At 55.6% G+C, this 17,204-nt stretch overlaps 6 protein-coding genes across 6 annotated transcripts; 3 read left to right on the forward strand and 3 right to left on the reverse strand.

The window, feature by feature from the left end:
* Nucleotides 1–166: 166 nt before the first annotated feature.
* On the reverse strand, nt 167–3,469 carry F5Z01DRAFT_27753 (uncharacterized protein). The gene is made up of 3 exons (XM_046258714.1): nt 3,245–3,469; nt 2,831–3,131; nt 167–2,769 (listed from the first exon to the last, which is right to left on the reverse strand). Exons 2-3 carry the CDS (start codon nt 3,053–3,055, stop codon nt 220–222), a joined length of 2,775 nt encoding a protein of 924 aa, XP_046123087.1. The 5' UTR covers nt 3,056–3,131; nt 3,245–3,469; the 3' UTR covers nt 167–219.
* A 3,172-nt stretch (nt 3,470–6,641) lies between these two features.
* On the forward strand, nt 6,642–9,268 carry F5Z01DRAFT_27835 (uncharacterized protein). The gene is made up of 3 exons (XM_046258722.1): nt 6,642–6,864; nt 6,915–7,684; nt 7,738–9,268. Exons 1-3 carry the CDS (start codon nt 6,750–6,752, stop codon nt 9,205–9,207), a joined length of 2,355 nt encoding a protein of 784 aa, XP_046123088.1. The 5' UTR covers nt 6,642–6,749; the 3' UTR covers nt 9,208–9,268.
* On the reverse strand, nt 9,269–10,937 carry F5Z01DRAFT_27814 (uncharacterized protein). The gene is made up of 4 exons (XM_046258717.1): nt 10,584–10,937; nt 10,366–10,515; nt 10,179–10,292; nt 9,269–10,118 (listed from the first exon to the last, which is right to left on the reverse strand). The coding sequence occupies exons 1-4, from the start codon at nt 10,602–10,604 to the stop codon at nt 9,330–9,332; spliced, it is 1,074 nt and encodes a 357-aa protein (XP_046123089.1). The 5' UTR covers nt 10,605–10,937; the 3' UTR covers nt 9,269–9,329.
* A 73-nt stretch (nt 10,938–11,010) lies between these two features.
* F5Z01DRAFT_27838 (bystin-like protein) lies at nt 11,011–12,987 on the forward strand. The gene is made up of 2 exons (XM_046258724.1): nt 11,011–11,857; nt 11,910–12,987. The coding sequence occupies exons 1-2, from the start codon at nt 11,271–11,273 to the stop codon at nt 12,772–12,774; spliced, it is 1,452 nt and encodes a 483-aa protein (XP_046123090.1). The 5' UTR covers nt 11,011–11,270; the 3' UTR covers nt 12,775–12,987.
* Nucleotides 12,988–13,312: 325 nt separating this feature from the next.
* Nucleotides 13,313–14,946, forward strand: F5Z01DRAFT_746500 (uncharacterized protein; the record flags this gene model as incomplete). The annotated part of the gene is made up of 4 exons (XM_046266952.1): nt 13,313–13,573; nt 13,598–14,318; nt 14,370–14,407; nt 14,488–14,946. The coding sequence occupies 4 exons, from the start codon at nt 13,313–13,315 to the stop codon at nt 14,944–14,946; spliced, it is 1,479 nt and encodes a 492-aa protein (XP_046123091.1).
* Nucleotides 14,947–15,250: 304 nt separating this feature from the next.
* F5Z01DRAFT_632243 (trypsin-like cysteine/serine peptidase domain-containing protein) lies at nt 15,251–16,216 on the reverse strand (the record flags this gene model as incomplete). The annotated part of the gene is made up of 1 exon (XM_046261847.1): nt 15,251–16,216. The coding sequence occupies one exon, from the start codon at nt 16,214–16,216 to the stop codon at nt 15,251–15,253; it is 966 nt and encodes a 321-aa protein (XP_046123092.1).
* Nucleotides 16,217–17,204: the final 988 nt, after the last annotated feature.

Raw genomic sequence — 17,204 nt, forward strand, 5'->3', positions numbered from 1 at the left:
CCATTTCCCATAAAGAGCGTAAAGTTAAAAACCAGGGTATCATTTGTGTCCAAACAGAAAAAAAGGGGTTTCCGTATGCGCCCCTTTTCTTCCTTTCCCGCGCCGCTATGTGAAGAAGATCTTGTATCGTTTTTTCCACCGTAAAGATTGACGTGAATGTATAAATGGGTCTCGTATATACGTTAAAACCAGACATTCCCTTTCTAGAAAAGGAGAAGCTTAGACGAAGAAGAAGGTGAGGACAACGGCAGCCAGAGTCAACATGGGCGCGCCACGACCGGTTGTTGCAGCTGCGCCGGGGATCGGGGTGGGAGTCGGCTCGTCGCCGCCCGTGGGCTCGGGAACCACGGGGATGGAGTGGGTGCCCGACATGGTGTAGACGGGCGTGGAGACGTCGCCGTCGTCCGAGTCATCGCCGGGCACAGGCTCCCCATCGTTGCCGTCCTCGGGGGTATCGTCGTCCGTGGGGAGGGGCACGGGCATCACCGTCCCGTCAGTTGTGGTCAGGGACACGGGGACAGCGACTGGGGTGCCATGCTGGGTGGTGATCACGACAGGAATCGAGATGGGCGTTCCATCGACGGTGGTGATGGAAATGGGGGTTCCGCCCTCGATGGTGGTGATCCCCTCGGGCAGATCAGTGGGAGCGAGGATGACTGAGGTCTGGGTGTCGGCGGGCTCGTCGGTAGCGGTAGCAGTGACTTCCTCGTCGGTGCTCGAGACTCCGGGGTAGCTGCTTTCATCGGACGATGTCAAGCTGGTGTTGGGCGTGTCGGGCTCCTGGCTGGTCAACGTAGCCGATTCCTCGACAGTGGTGGTCTCCGTCACTTCATCGGGGATAGTGGTGGGAACTGGCTCGGTGGTCGTAGGTTCGACGATGATGGTGGTCGACGCAGGCTCTTCACTGGAGGACTCAGTCGTGGAAGTCTCCTCGGCGGTGGAGGTGGACGTAGACGTGGACGTGGAGATGATGGTGGTAATGACCGTCGTGGTAGGCTCAATGGGCGTAAAGGTACCCGAGCTTACCTCGTCCTGGCTGGTGGTGCTGACCTCTGGCTCGCTGGTGACAGCCGACTCGGGAGGTGGGACAAAGGTCTCCGTGGGCTCGGCATCGCCGCCCGCGCAGTGGTCAAGGAATTGCTTGAACTCGGGCACGATGTATTCACGAGCGGGGTCCTTGGTCTCGTCGCCATTCTCCACGACGCAGACCTGGCAGACGTTGTAGGCATTGAGGAAGGAAGAATCGTCCTCGCAGAGGTCATCAGACTTTCCGAGCGATAGGGCAATTTTCATAGCATTGTTGCAGAGGGCGAAGCAGACGGCCGGAGTGTCCACGTCACGCTTGTTGAGCGTGCGACGAACCAGACGGTAAGGCTCAGGGGTGGCGCTGGTGGTCGTCGTCGTGGTAGGGAGTGGCCATTCGCTCAAACTCGCCTGCGACTCCCAGTTGCCGGTGGTGACGGTAACCGTCGTGCTCTCCTTGACCTCTTCATACACCTCGTACTCGAAGATGTCAAACGACAACCCGAACGCCTCGGGGTTCAGATCAAAGTAGCCGTAGGTGGGAGGGTAGTAGCTGGTCTCGCCCTCTTCCCAGGTCACGTTGGGGAACGGGGGTGCGATTATACACTCCTCAGGTTTGCACAGGTAGTCGGGCGACGGCAGGCCGGGCCAGAAGTTGCAGCCAGCGGGCTTGGCAGGGTTACAGACGTAACCGGGCGCACAGCCAAAAGTATCCTCGCTGTCCGTGCTCAGGGGCGCCGACGCACCCGTCGGGGTGGGACAAAGCGTCACCTCGAAGATTGGTGTCACCGTAATGACCTCACCGGGTTGGGTGATGGTCTCAGGGGGTGTGACGATTGTGGTAGTGATGGTCTCGCCGTTCTCCGTGACAGTGACGGTCGTAGTTGTGCCGGGCAGAGTGATCACCTCGCCGGGGAGCGTAATAGTCTCCGGAGGGACCGTGACCGTTGGCCCAGGCTGAGTGATTGTCGCGCCAGGGCCGGTAATGGTCTCACCAGGCAGGGTTTCTGTGACAACATCGGTAATCACGTCGGTGATCCACGAAGTCACAGGGTAACTGCTAACTGTGCTAACCACTGTCTCATACTCGGTCGTGGTGGTCGTGGTGACGACGGTGTTGTCTTCGGTAATGGTGACAGGGATCTCTGTGGTGACGGTCGAGGTTGTTGTCGTCGTGACCTCCTCCCAGATGGTTGTAGGCGCGGTGCGAGTGATAAACTCGGTTCCAATGATGGTAGTGGGAATGGTTGTCGCGATCGTCGTTGGCACCGTCACAGTGGTCGCAGAACCGGAGATGACAGTCTCGATTGTGGTGAAGATGGTTGTCTGCCAATCCGTGACGGTGATATAGCCACAAGTGGGCGGCGGAGGCTCACAGTAGTCGCACTGGCGTTGCTCAAGTTCTCCGTCTGCTTCGCTGCCATATGTCGGCGTGGGCTCAGGCTCAGGCTCGGGGTAGCCATCGGTCGGATATCCAGTCCCTGGCTCGACGCACTCAACATAGGTGCTTGTGACGATCGGGTAGGAGACCGTGTAGGTCTGCGTTGCCGTCTCAACAACAGAGACAGTGGTCCATTCAAGACTCTGAGTGGTGCAGTCGGCGTTGGTGGCAGTGGTAGTGGAAGTGGAAGTGACAGTAACGGTGACTTCTTCAACTGTTGGCGTGGCAGTGGCAGTGACGGTGGAGGTGACGGTGACAGGGTCACCAGAGGTAGTGACCGTGGGGCCTGGGACGTCGATGTAGCTCTGCCAGCATTTCCATCAGTAAGTCTTCTCAAAGCCCATTCCCTCAGGTCATTTTACTTACAATGACGGTTATTTCGCTTGTTATAATTACAGTGCACATATACGTGCATGCCTGAATCGCCGGGTCACCGGCCTCGAGCTCACCGACGCCATTGATCGAATAAGCTCTGTATTCACCAGCACCTGTAGCCGCAGTGGCCTGCTCGGGCGCTGGTGTTACTGGTGATTGCGCGAGTGCGATCCCAGCGAAAGCGCCCAAGGCGCTGAGTATGTACGCAGCGCGCATTCTGGTTGAAGAAGCGAGTGTATTGCCAGGATCCGTGCCAAGTACACGAATGAGAAGGAGAGTCGGAGTCACCGGGCTAGAGATAACAGCAGGTTAATATCATGTGGACGAGACAGACGCTGGTCTGATATGTTGAAAGATAAAAGGGGGATGTTTGCGCGACGCAAACGAGGCTGCGAGCCTACGTACCTTTGTGGCCCTATGGAGAATCTGGCAGGCCCCGGCTGAGGGTTCTTCAATGTGTGATGTATGTGACCGTGCTCCTCTTCGTGCAATGTTTTAATGAAGGCGCAACTCGGTTGGATTGGAACCAACAGGCTGTGTTCACAGTTGGCGGTCCAAGCTCCAGAGGCTTGTTGCGGCCTATTGAGCAAGCCACCACCGCACACGACGACCCTTTGTACCGTAGTGACAGACGGCAAGGCTCTCGAGTAAAGGTGCTAATGCAGCTCCGGGCTCAGTCGATGTGCTGGCTATTGTCAATTGTGAGAGACAATGCGCTCGTCACGATTCGAGGTCAACTGCGGGAGACTTGTGGCTAGCAGCTCGGCAGCAAGCGAGGGAGGCAACGGGTTAGGAGGAACAGAGAAGAGCCGCTGCGTACTTAGGTATTGAGCCAAAGTCAGGCATACAAGGGACCGCGCATCTATTTAGGTGGAGGAGCAGCAGTAGCAAGGAAAGTGCGCAACATAAGCCCCCAGACGTAGGGCTCGGCATGGCAACGACAAGAAGGCTTCGCCTCTGCATCCCGGCACGACATGCAGGCAAGCATCGCCGCTCATTTGGACATGGATACGACGTGACCTCGACATGGGGTCCATTTTGGGTCGTAGACGGTAAGGACCGCGGCCAGACAAGTCGTCAGAAAAGGGCAAGCAGTCAGCAACCACGGCGAGATGAACGGAGCAAGGATCTTTTGGGTAATCAGGGCCCTCGTACAGCAAGTGGTAGACGTAGTAGTCTTACTCATCTGTTGTCTCGAATTGTCTGTCAGACCTCGAAGGACACAAGGCCAGGCTGTCAGCTCGAAGGAGGAGAGGTCCGGGACGGGCAAGTATCTGATGCCAAGGAACAGCGACGCAATGGTATGGGAGCAGCAGCCACCAAAGCAAGGTACTTCTCAGCCACGATCTGTAGCCGTCGCCCAGGGACAGGGGAGCGGAGAGGGGGCAGAGCAGGGGTATCAAAGTGGCCATGAGTACCTCGCTCTGGTAACAAACATGATGGAGCAGTCCCGCATTTGGCTTACCTCGGAGGAAGCATAAGGCTTTTCGCAAGCCAGAGTCTGGCAATGGCAAGGCATCGTGCCATAAGACGACCTGAACCCGTTCAAGAGTGAGTCCGGAGTTCTAGCCCAGAGCAGGTTTTCCCGGCACCGGATACGCAACGTAACACTCGGTACTACCGTGTCGCGTATTGAAGGACGGTTTAGAACTGTCCAACTGTAGACACTTCAGGATGGGGTAGCGATCACAATGGTCAGCCCTGCCGGGCAGGTGAGGTCTGGTCATAATAGCATGCTCTGCACGATTTTCGCCCAAGACTCAGGAGTGAGTCAAGAACTACGATGCTCGTTTTCGTCTCGATCGTGGGCGAGGCTGTCGGGCAAGGTGCGTGTACGGCGCAGCAGATTAAATGTATTGATGTGTGTGGCTCACGGACCCGGATGTCGGTTGTTGCGGTGGTGGAGGTGAGTGAAGAGATACTGTTGCCTGCAGCTCACTGGAGCTCAGGCACTGGCAAATATGCGAGTGGAGCCTGTGAGAATAGTATGGAGGATTCACTGATTGGACGGATCGCCCTCCAAGTTCCGCACGGCTCAGGGCCTCGGGCTGCACACGCACACTGGCAGGCACAGCAACACGGCCTGCGCTCTGGTGGAAGGAGCAGCCCGATCTTCCTTCATCGCGTTACTGACCAATTTGCGGACACCAGGGCAGCAAGAGAGCAGGCAATCCAACACCGAAAGATTGCTCGTAGGCGGACAGTGGCCTTCAACTACCAGTACTCAATCAGCTCTGCTTCTCAACTTCTCAACTCCCCCCTGCCTGCGGTCTGCCCTACGAGGCTACGGGACGCCCCCCGCCTCCGACCTCGTGAGGGGAAGGAAACAATGGAAACATGGCGGAAACAAAAACGCCATGCTGCCACGCCAAGACCAACCTTATGCTAACATGCTACGAGGACTTCGCGTTACGTGCCTATCCTTTCAGAGGCTCGACAAATACGTCTGTGAAGGGCTTGGAAGTTGGCTATGCGAAATGGCTAATAAGTGAGAAGAACAGGAGTATCCGTACGTCGACACAATTCCACATGCATGCCTGCGCCAGCGGGGGGAGCATGTCCCTCCAGCGTGACGACGGGTGAATCGGTGACCAACGCCGCATCTTACATAGGTGCACGAGTACACGCAATGCACAACGGCAAGCTAACTTAGCCTGTTCGTACTCACTCTCGGAGCATGGTACAGATAGGACATGGTGTACAGAACAACACCCCTGGCTATGGTTGGCATGACCGGCCCATCTACGCACGTACAAATAAATGCCAGCACAGTCATGCATCAAGACCGACGATCACTCGGGGTTGCATCTGCAAGCATGGAGAGAACCTGGCCGCCGGCCGCCTCGCTGCTCAAGCAAGTCCGAAAAGCAATCGAAACCAATTCCTCACTGGCGAATCGACGGCCTGCTGGTCGAGGATCATTCCGTCTCCTCCAAGATTGGGTCGCGGCGAGGCTCCGCCACGACACCCTCTTGTCTATTAAGCCTTCTTCTCGAACGCAACCACAATGGCTTTTGGCGACCACTTTCATGTCGAGCCAAAAGGCGGCCCGCGCGCCCCATCATTGCTGGTCTGGGTCTAGTGACCTAATTAATTCTTTCTGGATGTGAGCAACCATCCCTGTTCATGCATCGACCGACATATCTTTCGCGCTGAGGTCAGCACCATCGCTGCTTGGGGAGGCAAAAGACCCATCGAGGATGCTGGCAATTCCGAGGTTCCGTCTTTGAGAAATCAGTAGGCCCTTTTGCGGCAAAGGCGTTGCAATGTGCTTGCAGCTCCCAATGCGTCCCGACAGCTGCGTCTGGATTGCCAGTGCCCGAGCGCTGCGTGCAGTGTGCACGGGCTGCACACAAGTATTTCTGCCGAGATCCTGGCTGGGCTGCTGGATGTACGAGGTGCGTGCATGCGTGAGTTGAGGAAACCACAGCCTCATCTAATTATTGCATGTGGTGGTCGCATCCACCGCGGCTGTTCTCCTCCCGCCGGACCAGCTTTATGTACATCGGCCAACGCCGTAAAGCTTTTTGTCGCCCCTCTTGTGGCGAGTGTCACTCTGATATCGAGAGGTGTGAGTGAGTCTCGAACGGGTCGCATTGTGCACTCACTCATAAGTCGCTGCAAGACGACTTGGAGCCATCCGTCACACGGACGCTCTGGCGGCCATTGCACTAGTATTGCCCTCTGCTGGTGACTGTCAGCGGACGACACGCTGCTAACACATTGCCGTATCGTTTGACTGTCAGCATCAGCCGGCGTGGTTGCTAAGCCGCCAACCATCCGCAAAGTGTAGCCCAGACTCGCTGAGTATCACGGCTTTTGTTCCAGCAGCATGCACTGTTGCTGCCGTTGCGGATACTGATCTTTATATCCTGCCTCGGAGAATTTCTTTACTCTCTTTTTGAAAGCAATGCGCATCAAGACCTACACTTTTGCTGCGCTTGCGGCCGGCGCCAGCGCACAGTGGACTGGGTGGGCAGAGGACCAGGTCAACACCAGTATCTGCATATGGACGTTACCACGAGGTATGCTTTGACCCTTGTACCTCTTTTCGTCGCGAACTCATGTATTGCAGCTGCCCTTGTTCGTGACACCGTCTACCTGGACGGCGGAGAAATATGGTGGTCGCGCGGCCTGGCCGATGGCCGATATGATCCCGCATCCGATACGGGCAACTTCCAAGGCCAGATCTTGACGTACAATCTCAGCGATTCCTTCGAGGCAAAGGACAATACGACGGGCATCTTATTGAAAAATACCATCTCAAAGGCTCGAGGTGGATCTGGCAATGCCAACCGCGCACCGAACACCGTGGACGGCGGCATGTTGGCGAATGACTACCAGTTCTACATGTACGGAGGCGCTGTCCTTGTCATTCCTGAGCAATACGATGCGCCCGAGGAAGACGACATTCTCGGTTATCAGGTGTACCAATACGGGCCGGACAAGCCTGCGTGGCAGCGTGGCTTTGACGAGCCCAAGCTCAACAACAATGTCACCCGCTACGTTGCCTACGGCGCGGCCGTCAGTGCCCCCTCGGAGAACAAGGCGTGGTACTTCTCAGGCTTGACGACGGAGAACCACACCGATATCTGGGTCAACCCGAACATAGATGAAGCAGAACTCGCCAGAGAAACATCCGATAGACTGATTGAAGTTGATATGAAAGTCCAAACTTCCTTAGAGTGGTCCAACAGCTCCCTTTCTGGTGGTGTTAAAGGACGCTCAAACGCGGAAGCTGTCTGGGTGCCCGTTGGCGAGCAGGGTATCTTGGTCGTCCTTGGAGGTGCCACTCAACCATACTGGGCCAGCTTGACGCAAAAGTCGGATGACGAGGAGGCCAGTGTGAGTGTTTCGGTTTGAGAGGTGATGACTACCACTGACATTGATGATAACAGAAAGACGAAAGCCCCAAGTTCATGGAGACGATTGACATTTATGACGTTGCGGGCGGCGATTGGTACAAGCAGACCACAGAAAACGGCCCCGGCACACGTGCCCGGGGCTGCGCAGTGGTTGCTGTCGCGCAGGACTCTTCCAGTTACAACATCTACTACTATGGGGGCAACGACGGTCTGCATCCTCGGGAGCCCTTTTACGATGACGTTTGGGTCTTGTCTCTGCCCTCCTTCACCTGGACGCAGTTGAACAAGGGCGAGGATATCCATTCTCGAGCTGGGCACAAGTGCTTCAAACCATACGATGACCAGATGATGATTATCGGCGGTGAGACTGCCAAGGCTGGCACCTCCATCTCGTGCCTCAAAGATGGTCCCATTGTCATGTTCAACCTCACGAGCGGCGAATGGATGGATTCGTACCACCCAGATGAGTACGGTGCTTACGGCGTTCCTGAGAAGGTTCGGGACACAATCGGTGGCGATGCGACTGGCGGAGCCACGATAACTACCCCTGAGCCCTCGGGCTGGGACGATGATGGGCTCCAGAGTATCTTCTCCAAGACATACGACATGTCCAAGATCTCGACCTGGGGGCCGTATGCAGCTGAATCCGAACAGACCGGCCGGCCTGAACTACCAAATGACGGAGAGGATGACGGCGGAGGTGGTGGTAGTGGCGGCCTGCCTAGCTGGGTCGCCCCCGTGCTAGGTGTTGTTCTGGGCTTGATGGCTATCACGGGACTCCTCGTCGGGTGGTGCTTGTTGCGCCGTCGGGGGATGTTCACTAGCCCTTCCAGCGACTACGGCACAGAGGATCCTGGCAATCGCATCATGTCGTGGATCAAGGGCCAACCTACGGACAAGGCGCCGACGGCGACCACATCCGACTATACGCACCTAAGCCCCGACGTGATGGACGTCAAGGCTGTGCCTGCCGCGTCGCATCCAATGCACTCGCCGCCCCCGACGACCGTCGAGGCCGCGGGTACACCCATCGCCGAGCTGGACGACACTTCGCCGCCTGCCGAGCTCTCGGGCACAGGACTGTCCCACAGCGAGGTGATCACGAAGCACTCACGCGTCGCTGGGGCTGGCACGGCATCCCAACAGCGCACGCTGTCACAGTCCTCCTTCAACACGACCAACTTTAGCGGTGCCAGTTCCTTATCGCGGTCGTCCGCGGGCGACCTCGAGTCGCCGGCCATCCCAGTGTCGCCCGAGCCGGGACAACAAGCGAGCTTTGGCCAGCATCAGCACATGCGCTCCATGTCTGAAGCGATGGAAGGCTACGAGTCGCGGCCCAGTCCTGGCGAGAGGCGTGTCAGCGATCAACTGAGTCCCATATCACCTCCCACGGCTGGCGATGCACCCGGAGATGATTACATTGGCGCGAGGACGGCAATGGTCAGTCCTCTGCGAAAAAGCGTTTTCCGTGAAAACGAGGATGATCTAGGCAAGGACAAATAACTAATGCGGCTGGACGTCAAAATGAAGGAGTTTGGTGGAATCTTTTCCCAGATATTGTACTGGGTAGCGTTGGTCATGGATATGTTTTCTTTCTGGTCTTTGGCGTTGGGTCATATTCAGATCTATACCTCAACGATCTCGTCTTCCTCATCCACAACTTCTTGAATCTTCCTCTCCGTTTCTTCACCCTCGCCTTCCTCGTCACGCATCAAGACCTGTACCAGACGGTCACACGCCTCCTTCACATCGGCATCCTGCACACGGGCGTGAGTCTCCCTCACAATGGGGTACACCTTGACTTCGCGCATCAGTTCTCGCCCTTTTCTCGTCGTAGTCAGAAGCATGAGTGTATCGAGATGCGTGACAATGATGGTGTTGTCGGGTTCCCGCTTCTTGTCGGGCGGCAGCAGCTGCAGATCCGGCAGCATGTCCATCGACTCATCGACATCATACTCCTCGCTGCCCATGATGGGCAGCAAGACATATGTCAGGATACCAATCTCGCTGTCGGACATGAGCTCGGGATGCGCATGGACCTCAAAGGCCACGTTCTTGATGGTGCTGGCGACGCCCTTTCGTCGAATCTCGCTCTTGTGCTCTGTGAATACGAGGAGTTTGCTGAGCGGCACGACGTCGTCGTACTCTTGCTTGGTGAGAAAGTACTTGCGTATCGACTCGTGCTTGGCCAGGTCGGCGAAGCAGTAGGCCAGGTAGTCGTAGTCGGCGTGCTTGTTGTATGTCCCGTCCTGGCCCTTGACGAAGAGATCCATGAGCTGGTCCAGGATGAAGTGGCTCTTGGAGAGGTCTTCTGGCGAGGGCTGCTTCTTTGTGTCGATACTGGCGAGGGCTGCGCTCTTGGTGAGGTTGGCGAGGAGCATGGCCAAGAGATTGGCGTTGGGTTCCTCTGCGTTCTGGGGGAACGCTGCATCAGCATGTATATAGTACATCAGGGGCCAGGAGTTGTCACATACGACTATTTTTTGAAACAGAAGTTCAAGGAATTTCTCATCCGTGGCCAGCATCTCTTGCACGGCATCCTCGCCGGAAAGGTTGATCAGCATGGTCAAGGCATGTTCTGCGATTTTCTGTGATTCACCATCAGCGTCTCCTTGTTCTGTGTCTCATCCCCCCTTTTCATTCTCAAGGAACTGAACATACGGGATGGTCCCGGACAAGGACTCTCAGATTTCGTATCGGGATGTTGTCATTGGCTTTGAATATGCTTGGATCCGATGTTGAATATGGCACCAGGTTCTCAACAGCGAGTTTGCGGATCTGCGGGTTTGGACTGGCGATGAAGCCCACGAGCTTGAATGGTGTTAGTCGAGTTGACCAAGGTGGGACCCGCCGTGGGGTATGAGATGTCTTTGCTGTACCTCTTCGAGTTCTGTCGGCATTGTGAGACTGTATATGTGTTGTGAAATGTCTTGTAAGAAATTGAGTCTCAGTGAGACGAAATTCTTGGAGGGGCACTTTGACGTCGACGTGGGGTCGGAATTTTTCCAGGGGTCCTTGAGGTGGGCTACCCAGCGTCATAGGTAGCTTGACTGGAAGATTCGTAAATCAGGGGCAGCCCCAAAATTCAGTCGCATTTGTTTATTAAGATCATGTCGAAGTTTGGCATTGGTGTTCCTACAGCCTTATACAATGGAACACTTCTCTCAGCGCTCCAGTCGGTGAGCCCATCACTTCCAGGCCGATGAGTCAACCGCCGCCGGGATACTTGAGTAGCTTCATGAGTCCATCACCCCACGCGACAGTCACCCGGCTTGCTTTGTGCCAGCGGTACCTCCAAGAATCGAATGTGTAACTCCTTCTCGCGGTATCGCCAACATGCGCGGGTTTATTAAATTCAAGGCTGCCAAAACTTAGGCACTTGGAATCACGGCCCTCAAGGTCGTCTTCCCCATTCTAGCACTAGTCCTGATATGGAAAGAGGGGTCTAGTTCTATCGATAAGCCACAAAATTTTGAAATTCCCAGGCAACTCCAAGATGCTGCTCCAAGTTCGCCGTCGCTGAAATCATCATCTTGTCCAATTGCTCAATTCTGCACTCGTTCACGATGCCCAAGGCAACTACCCCAAAGGGCCGCGATGCCCGTCGCCACAACCCGCTCGAAGATGACATTGTTGCCACCGGCGTCCTGCGCACCAAGCCTGGCAAGCGCAAGTCTCGCGCCGACAACGAAGACGAGAGCTTTGTCGACTCGAAAGCATCCAAGAACATTCTGCGCATAGGCAGAGAGCTGGCGGAGGAAGAGGATGCTTCGCGACCGAAATCGCAAGCGCCAGCCGGTGCGGACAGCTTTGGATACGACTCTCGATTCGAAGAGGAGCAGGTCTATGGCGACGAGGACGACGATGCGGCATGGGCCGATCAGGATGATGAGGAAGTCGAGGAGATCGAGGTGGATCCCGAGGATCTGGCGACATACCGAAAGTTCATGCCCGATGAGGAGGCTGATGACTTGCTTAAACACGGATGGGACCAGAAACCCTCAGGGGAGGAAGAGCACGAGGAGCCTGTCAATCTGGCTGATCTGATTCTGGAAAAGATCGCGGCCCACGAGGCCACTGAGGCGAGGAAAGCAGCAGGCATCCCAGAGGAGGACTACGAGCTGCCGCCCAAGGTTGTCGAGGCGTACACCAAGTAAGGGCTCTCCCTCTTCAAACAGTAAGATCGAAACAGCTGACGAGAGCAGAATTGGTGAGATCCTCGCGCGCTACAAGTCAGGTCCTCTTCCGAAACCCTTTAAGATTCTCCCAACTGTGCCTCATTGGGAAGATATCATCTTCGTTACCCAACCCGAGAAATGGACACCGAATGCCACATTCCAAGCGACACGGATTTTCGCCTCGAGCAAGCCAGCCATTTGCCAAAGATTCCTCGAGATGATTGTCCTCGAAAAGGTGCGAGAGGACATTTACGAGAACAAGAAGCTCAACGTGCATCTCTTCAACTCTCTCAAAAAGGCGCTGTACAAGCCAGCTGCGTTCTTCAAAGGCTTCCTGTTCCCGCTTGTGAGCAGTGGGTCGTGCACACTGCGCGAAGCACACATCATTTCCGCTGTCCTTGCCAGGGTCTCGGTTCCCGTGCTCCAGTCCGCGGCGGCGCTGAAGGGTCTTTGCGAGATTGCCGCCCAGGAGGCTTCGCAGGGTACCGAGGGTGGTGGCGCGACCAACATTTTCATCAAGACCCTGCTGGAGAAGAAGTACGCCCTTCCATACCAGGTCATTGACGCCCTCGTCTTTCACTTTATGCGCTTCCGCAGCATCAATCCGGCGAGTGTACAGGCAGGCAGCGAACCAATGGCGGGAGTGGCAGAGAACACGAGGAGCAAGTTGCCCGTCATTTGGCATCAGAGCTTGCTGGCTTTCGCTCAACGGTACAAGGGGGACATCACCGAGGATCAGCGCGAGGCGCTCTTGGACCTGTTGTTGAGCCACGGACACTCCGCCATCGGACCTGAGGTCAGGCGGGAGTTGCTTGTTGGGCGTGGGCGAGGTGTCCCCTTGGAGGCGCCGACAGTGGGCTTGGACGGCGATGATACCATGATGATTGATTAGGCGTGCCGGCGGGGAGGCGGCTTTAGAAAGGACGACATGATGAACGGCGTTTGGCGCATGGAATCGGCTTGGGCTTGGCATCATAATCCACAGCGAAAAGTTGGACGACAATTATATCATCTTTTACTACATAAATGGTACCATAACTCGGACGTGATGCTTTCAGGCATTCCTGGCACACTGATGACACTGACGGTAGACCTCGCTCAACAGCAACCTTCCTTCCTTCCAGTTCAGTCCTTGGTTGACGCAGGATAGTGGCTGGGAAGGCAAGACCAGGCGTCTGTCCTGGCCCCCTTCCCACGTTCAAGGATTTCGAGTGCCTGAAGATATTGACAAATGTTTGAACTCGGGTGCCTGTACGACTCCTTTTCCCATGTTCACGAAACCCTATACAAGATCGCGAACCTCTGTTCCCGCCCCTTTTCTCTGTTTTTCTATATGTTGAGGTCCTCTGCTCGCATAGTCAGTATTTTCTTTCCACCCGACACGACGTTCCTTAACGCCGGTACTCGAAACTCCTTACGCGGCCTATGACATGCTTAGAGACAGGCCACTGTTCTCATCTTCTTGCTCCTCGCCGACCGTAGTCGGGCCTGGTCTCGAGCCGCCATTCCACCAAGTCCCGAAAGCGCCTACTCAGTCTGCCCTCGCCATTGGCGAGCAATCACAACGACCCGACGCCCAAGCCATCCAGCCGTTCTCAGCCACCTCTGCGATCAGCACCGCGCAGCTCACGTCACCTCTTCCGGTCCACGACGTCGATCCGCCTCGTCCCCCTCGCGATGGATATGAATGGGTCTGGTATCCTGACGGCTTCTAGGCGGAACGTCAAATTGGGACTTTGCCACGAAGCAGCGCCCCGTCTAGACTCTGGCGGTGTAACTCTCGCTCCGCCTTCTCCACTGGCGATATAGACAGCTCGTCCGTCCATCTACCTCTTGTCAGATCTTTTGGACCAACATCGCCTGCGCCCGCTTCTCGAAATGAACCCGCCTTTGCTGCTAACCCATTCTTGCAAGATGATACACATGTACGATCACTACAGCAACCACTTATCGAAGCTCCTCTAACTCATCTGAACCATCTGCACGATGACCGTGTGATCAGCTTCCCTAAGCTCAACACCCCTGAGGAAACAGTCTCAGAGGACATAAATAGTGCACTACACGGTGCTGCCAAAACCAAGGCCGTTCCCAGCCCCGGCGTAGCGCGAAGGCTTTTCCTCAAGACAAAGCAGAGCCTAGAGGCCAGAGTAAGAGGGCCAACGCAAAGAGAGTCGCCCAGCCTCCACAAATCGAGCGACAACGTGGCCCAGACAACCGCAGTGATTGATGGTGCGAGGCAGACTCACGGTGTAAGAGTAGGAACATGGCTGGAGGATGACAGCACGCCACCAAATGCCTCGAGAAGGATCTTTAGGAAGGCCCCTTGGCATCGTAAAGAATCGGGTGAAACTTTGAGCAGCGTGTCAAGTTCCGTCAGGGAATTGATACGCGCTGATACGCCTCCTTGTACCCCCGCGTCAGATCTGACACTGCAGCGTATGTTTATCGGCTGTGTATACCACCTCCATGAAGTTAATGCATGAGCAGGGACGACATCGAATTACTCTACATCATACCCTGGCAACGTACGTTGTCCTATCCATGAACACCGCGAAGCAAGCTAATGAGATTCAGGAGGCGGTCAGAATACCAACACCACCATTAGACGAACCTATACCCTATGGCAGGACTCGAGACTATTTCAACTCGTCCACACCTCCGCATATGGATGGGAGCGGCAACTCCAGAGCAAGACACCCATTTTGCTACACCGTCACAGAAGGTCGTCGAGGTGGTGACACATCTCGAAGCTGGACTAGTGGACCGCATGAAAGGTGGGAGTGGCTGCCCGAAAGGCCAGTCCGCCGTGCTCGACATGCTCAGGCTCTTTGGGATGTTCAACGTCGATCATTTTCTGAGAACGACCCAGCCAGGGCATTTGAGTTTCGCATACGGAGACATCTGCCTAACAGTCCTCTTTGCCCAGCCAACAGTAGCCTCCCAAGAACCTGCATGGGAGTGTGCGTTTATCACGGCCGACAGAAAGCCTCAACAGCTCTGCAGGACGAGTCCAACGGAGTCAGGCCTGCCTGAATGGTGGTCGTGGGGATGCTTCTATATCTAGTACTCCTAAAATATCGCCAAAATCCACCTCAGAACATTGAGTCTAGTGATTCATTCCATGTGGTCTTAGCAGTTGCTAATCAAACGCACGGGAACGCACAACTGACTAGACATATCCGGGACATTCAAATACATCGCGAGCAGATGCTCAACGACGCTGGTAAAGGCCGGGCGTCTCAGTGACATGGAGCTCAAGATCCTTGCTTGAGACGCGTCAGCCCCAACTTTACAAAGTCCTAGCAGAGCTTTGGGGAATCAGTCTGCACATTGGGTTAGGTATATACAGCACGCTCAGCATTCCAGCCCTATGGGAAATCCTTCCTCGCCATATTCACAGCGTCCACCATTTGCGCGCCCGACGCAAAACCCGAGTATCCCAGGCCCTCACCCCACGAGACGCCAATAGAGAGCGCGCCCCAAATCCAACGGTCCATATTGCCGTCCAACTCCCACAGCGGACCGCCTGACTGTCCGCCGGCGGTATCAGCATCAGTGTACACGGGCCCGGTGGCGTCGCAGTCGAGACTATTGCTCGAGTGCACCGTCACATCGATGATGCGCTGGGGGGTGCTGCCGCCGTCCTTGTCACCAGGATAGCCGAGATGGTAGAGGGCAGGTTTGTCGAAGAGGGAGGCGTCGGGCACCTTGGCACCAAAGTACCCCAGCTCGTCGCCGAGTTTTTGGTCCAGTACGAGGATAGCCCAGTCGGCCTTGGTCTCGCACGACCCAGGCTGCTGGCCCTCTGTCTTGAGAACATGCGTGATTGCCGCGTGACCGAAGCGCTCTCCATTGTCATACCCTGGTGCGAAGTTCCCGCTGACGGATTCTCCTTCTGGAATACAGTGACGCGCGGTGAGTACGTGACGAGGGCCGACGAGGGCGCCCGAGCAGAAGACGCCGTTCGCCCAGACGAGTCTCCCGACTGAGTGGAAGGGAAACTCGGAGACATCCCAGCGGTGACGGTCATCTGTGGCGCCAACGATAAAGCGCTTGAAAACCTCGATGAGCTGGCCCGCATCAGGTGTGTACGGCGTGGCGATGGGGTACTCGCTGCGCACCACGTTCCCGCCGGCAATGTGGTGAGTGCTGGGGATTATGGGCTCCTCGCGCCGGGTCCTTGTCTTGTCGGTAGTGACCACCAGCGCTTCGTCAAATCCAACAAGATCGTCTAGGATGGGGTTATAGACACTGGTCTTGTCGATAGGTTTGGCCAGTGCCCCCGTGTTGAAGGCGAGCGCAGCCACAGCTGCACATCTGATCAAGCTAACCATACTGAAGAAAATCGGAGGAGTCGGTGTCGCAGGCTGTCTCTTCATGGTGATTTCACAGGAAGGATCAAGACGTGGTAAGGACTGAACAATAGAAATGAATGAAAAAGAGACCAGCTCGACGTTGTCCAGGTGCAACTATGTAGAAAGGAATGTATGAAAGAGAAGGGAAAGCAACAGAGAGCAGAAGGCCGCGTTGTACAATGAATAACCCCTGGGTAGGTCCGTGGGCGCCAGCGCTTGTCGTCGTCTTTATACAACATGGTGGGCGTCAAAGGTGGTCGCCAAGGAGGTCACCTCTGACTGGGCACTTGTGCTGCTACACAGGATGCACAAGGCTGGGGTCACTGGCGGTAGGCACCTCATCATTTTCTCCAGGATCGCGGGATTGCTCATGCATGCATGTACTCTATCTAGATCAGCAGATTGCAAGCGAGGATTGATATCTTTCTGGGTTTGGCATAATGAAGAATCCAAGGTAGAACCTAGACGTGATGGGGATGATGAAACAAGTGACTTTGCCAGGCCGCCAATAAGGTTGAGGATGCCATCCGTCCTACGCAATGCCCAGTGAAACTGACACAAAGCATAAGGTAGAAACAAGGCAGGCCTAGTTCAACCTTTAAAATGCAAAGCCAGTTAGCCTTGAATCGAAGTCATTCCGGAACAAAGCGTGCAGTGATGCATGGATCTTTGAGCTTGTTTCGCGTTTGATCTGCGTCTGAGCACGCGGGGCCCGGGGGACTTCTATGTTTCGGTCCTAGAAACAGGCAATTCGGCTCTTCTGCATCTCATAGGTTAGCCAAGTAACCAATCCTTGTGCCTGCGTACTGCTCGTCAGCGGCCTACGCGATGGCAGGTCAACTAGGGTCGGTCAAGAGGCTGGCATGACTCGACCACGCCGTGCGACGCATCTTGGTTCTAGACTGTCAGACTGCCAGCTAACAATAGACCGGCTGGGGACGTTGCTGAGTCTGCGTCTGTCGTGTAG

The sequence above is a fragment of the Emericellopsis atlantica genome (assembly GCF_019669845.1).
Source record: "Emericellopsis atlantica unplaced genomic scaffold F5Z01scaffold_1, whole genome shotgun sequence".
In the NCBI taxonomy this organism is placed as follows: domain Eukaryota; kingdom Fungi; phylum Ascomycota; class Sordariomycetes; order Hypocreales; family Bionectriaceae; genus Emericellopsis; species Emericellopsis atlantica.

Coding starts and splice junctions, on each gene's coding strand:
- F5Z01DRAFT_27838 (XM_046258724.1), top strand. CDS start 11,271: ATGCCCAAGGCAACTACCCCAAAGGGCCGCGATGCCCGTCGCCACAAC. Junction 11,858..11,909: donor GTTGTCGAGGCGTACACCAA/GTAAGGGCTCTC, acceptor TGACGAGAGCAG/AATTGGTGAGATCCTCGCGC.
- F5Z01DRAFT_27753 (XM_046258714.1), bottom strand. CDS start 3,055: ATGCGCGCTGCGTACATACTCAGCGCCTTGGGCGCTTTCGCTGGGATC. Junction 2,770..2,830: donor CAAGCGAAATAACCGTCATT/GTAAGTAAAATG, acceptor AAATGCTGGCAG/AGCTACATCGACGTCCCAGG.
- F5Z01DRAFT_27835 (XM_046258722.1), top strand. CDS start 6,750: ATGCGCATCAAGACCTACACTTTTGCTGCGCTTGCGGCCGGCGCCAGC. Junction 6,865..6,914: donor CATATGGACGTTACCACGAG/GTATGCTTTGAC, acceptor CATGTATTGCAG/CTGCCCTTGTTCGTGACACC. Junction 7,685..7,737: donor CGGATGACGAGGAGGCCAGT/GTGAGTGTTTCG, acceptor TGATGATAACAG/AAAGACGAAAGCCCCAAGTT.
- F5Z01DRAFT_27814 (XM_046258717.1), bottom strand. CDS start 10,604: ATGCCGACAGAACTCGAAGAG. Junction 10,516..10,583: donor TGCCGACAGAACTCGAAGAG/GTACAGCAAAGA, acceptor ACACCATTCAAG/CTCGTGGGCTTCATCGCCAG. Junction 10,119..10,178: donor TTCTGTTTCAAAAAATAGTC/GTATGTGACAAC, acceptor GCGTTCCCCCAG/AACGCAGAGGAACCCAACGC.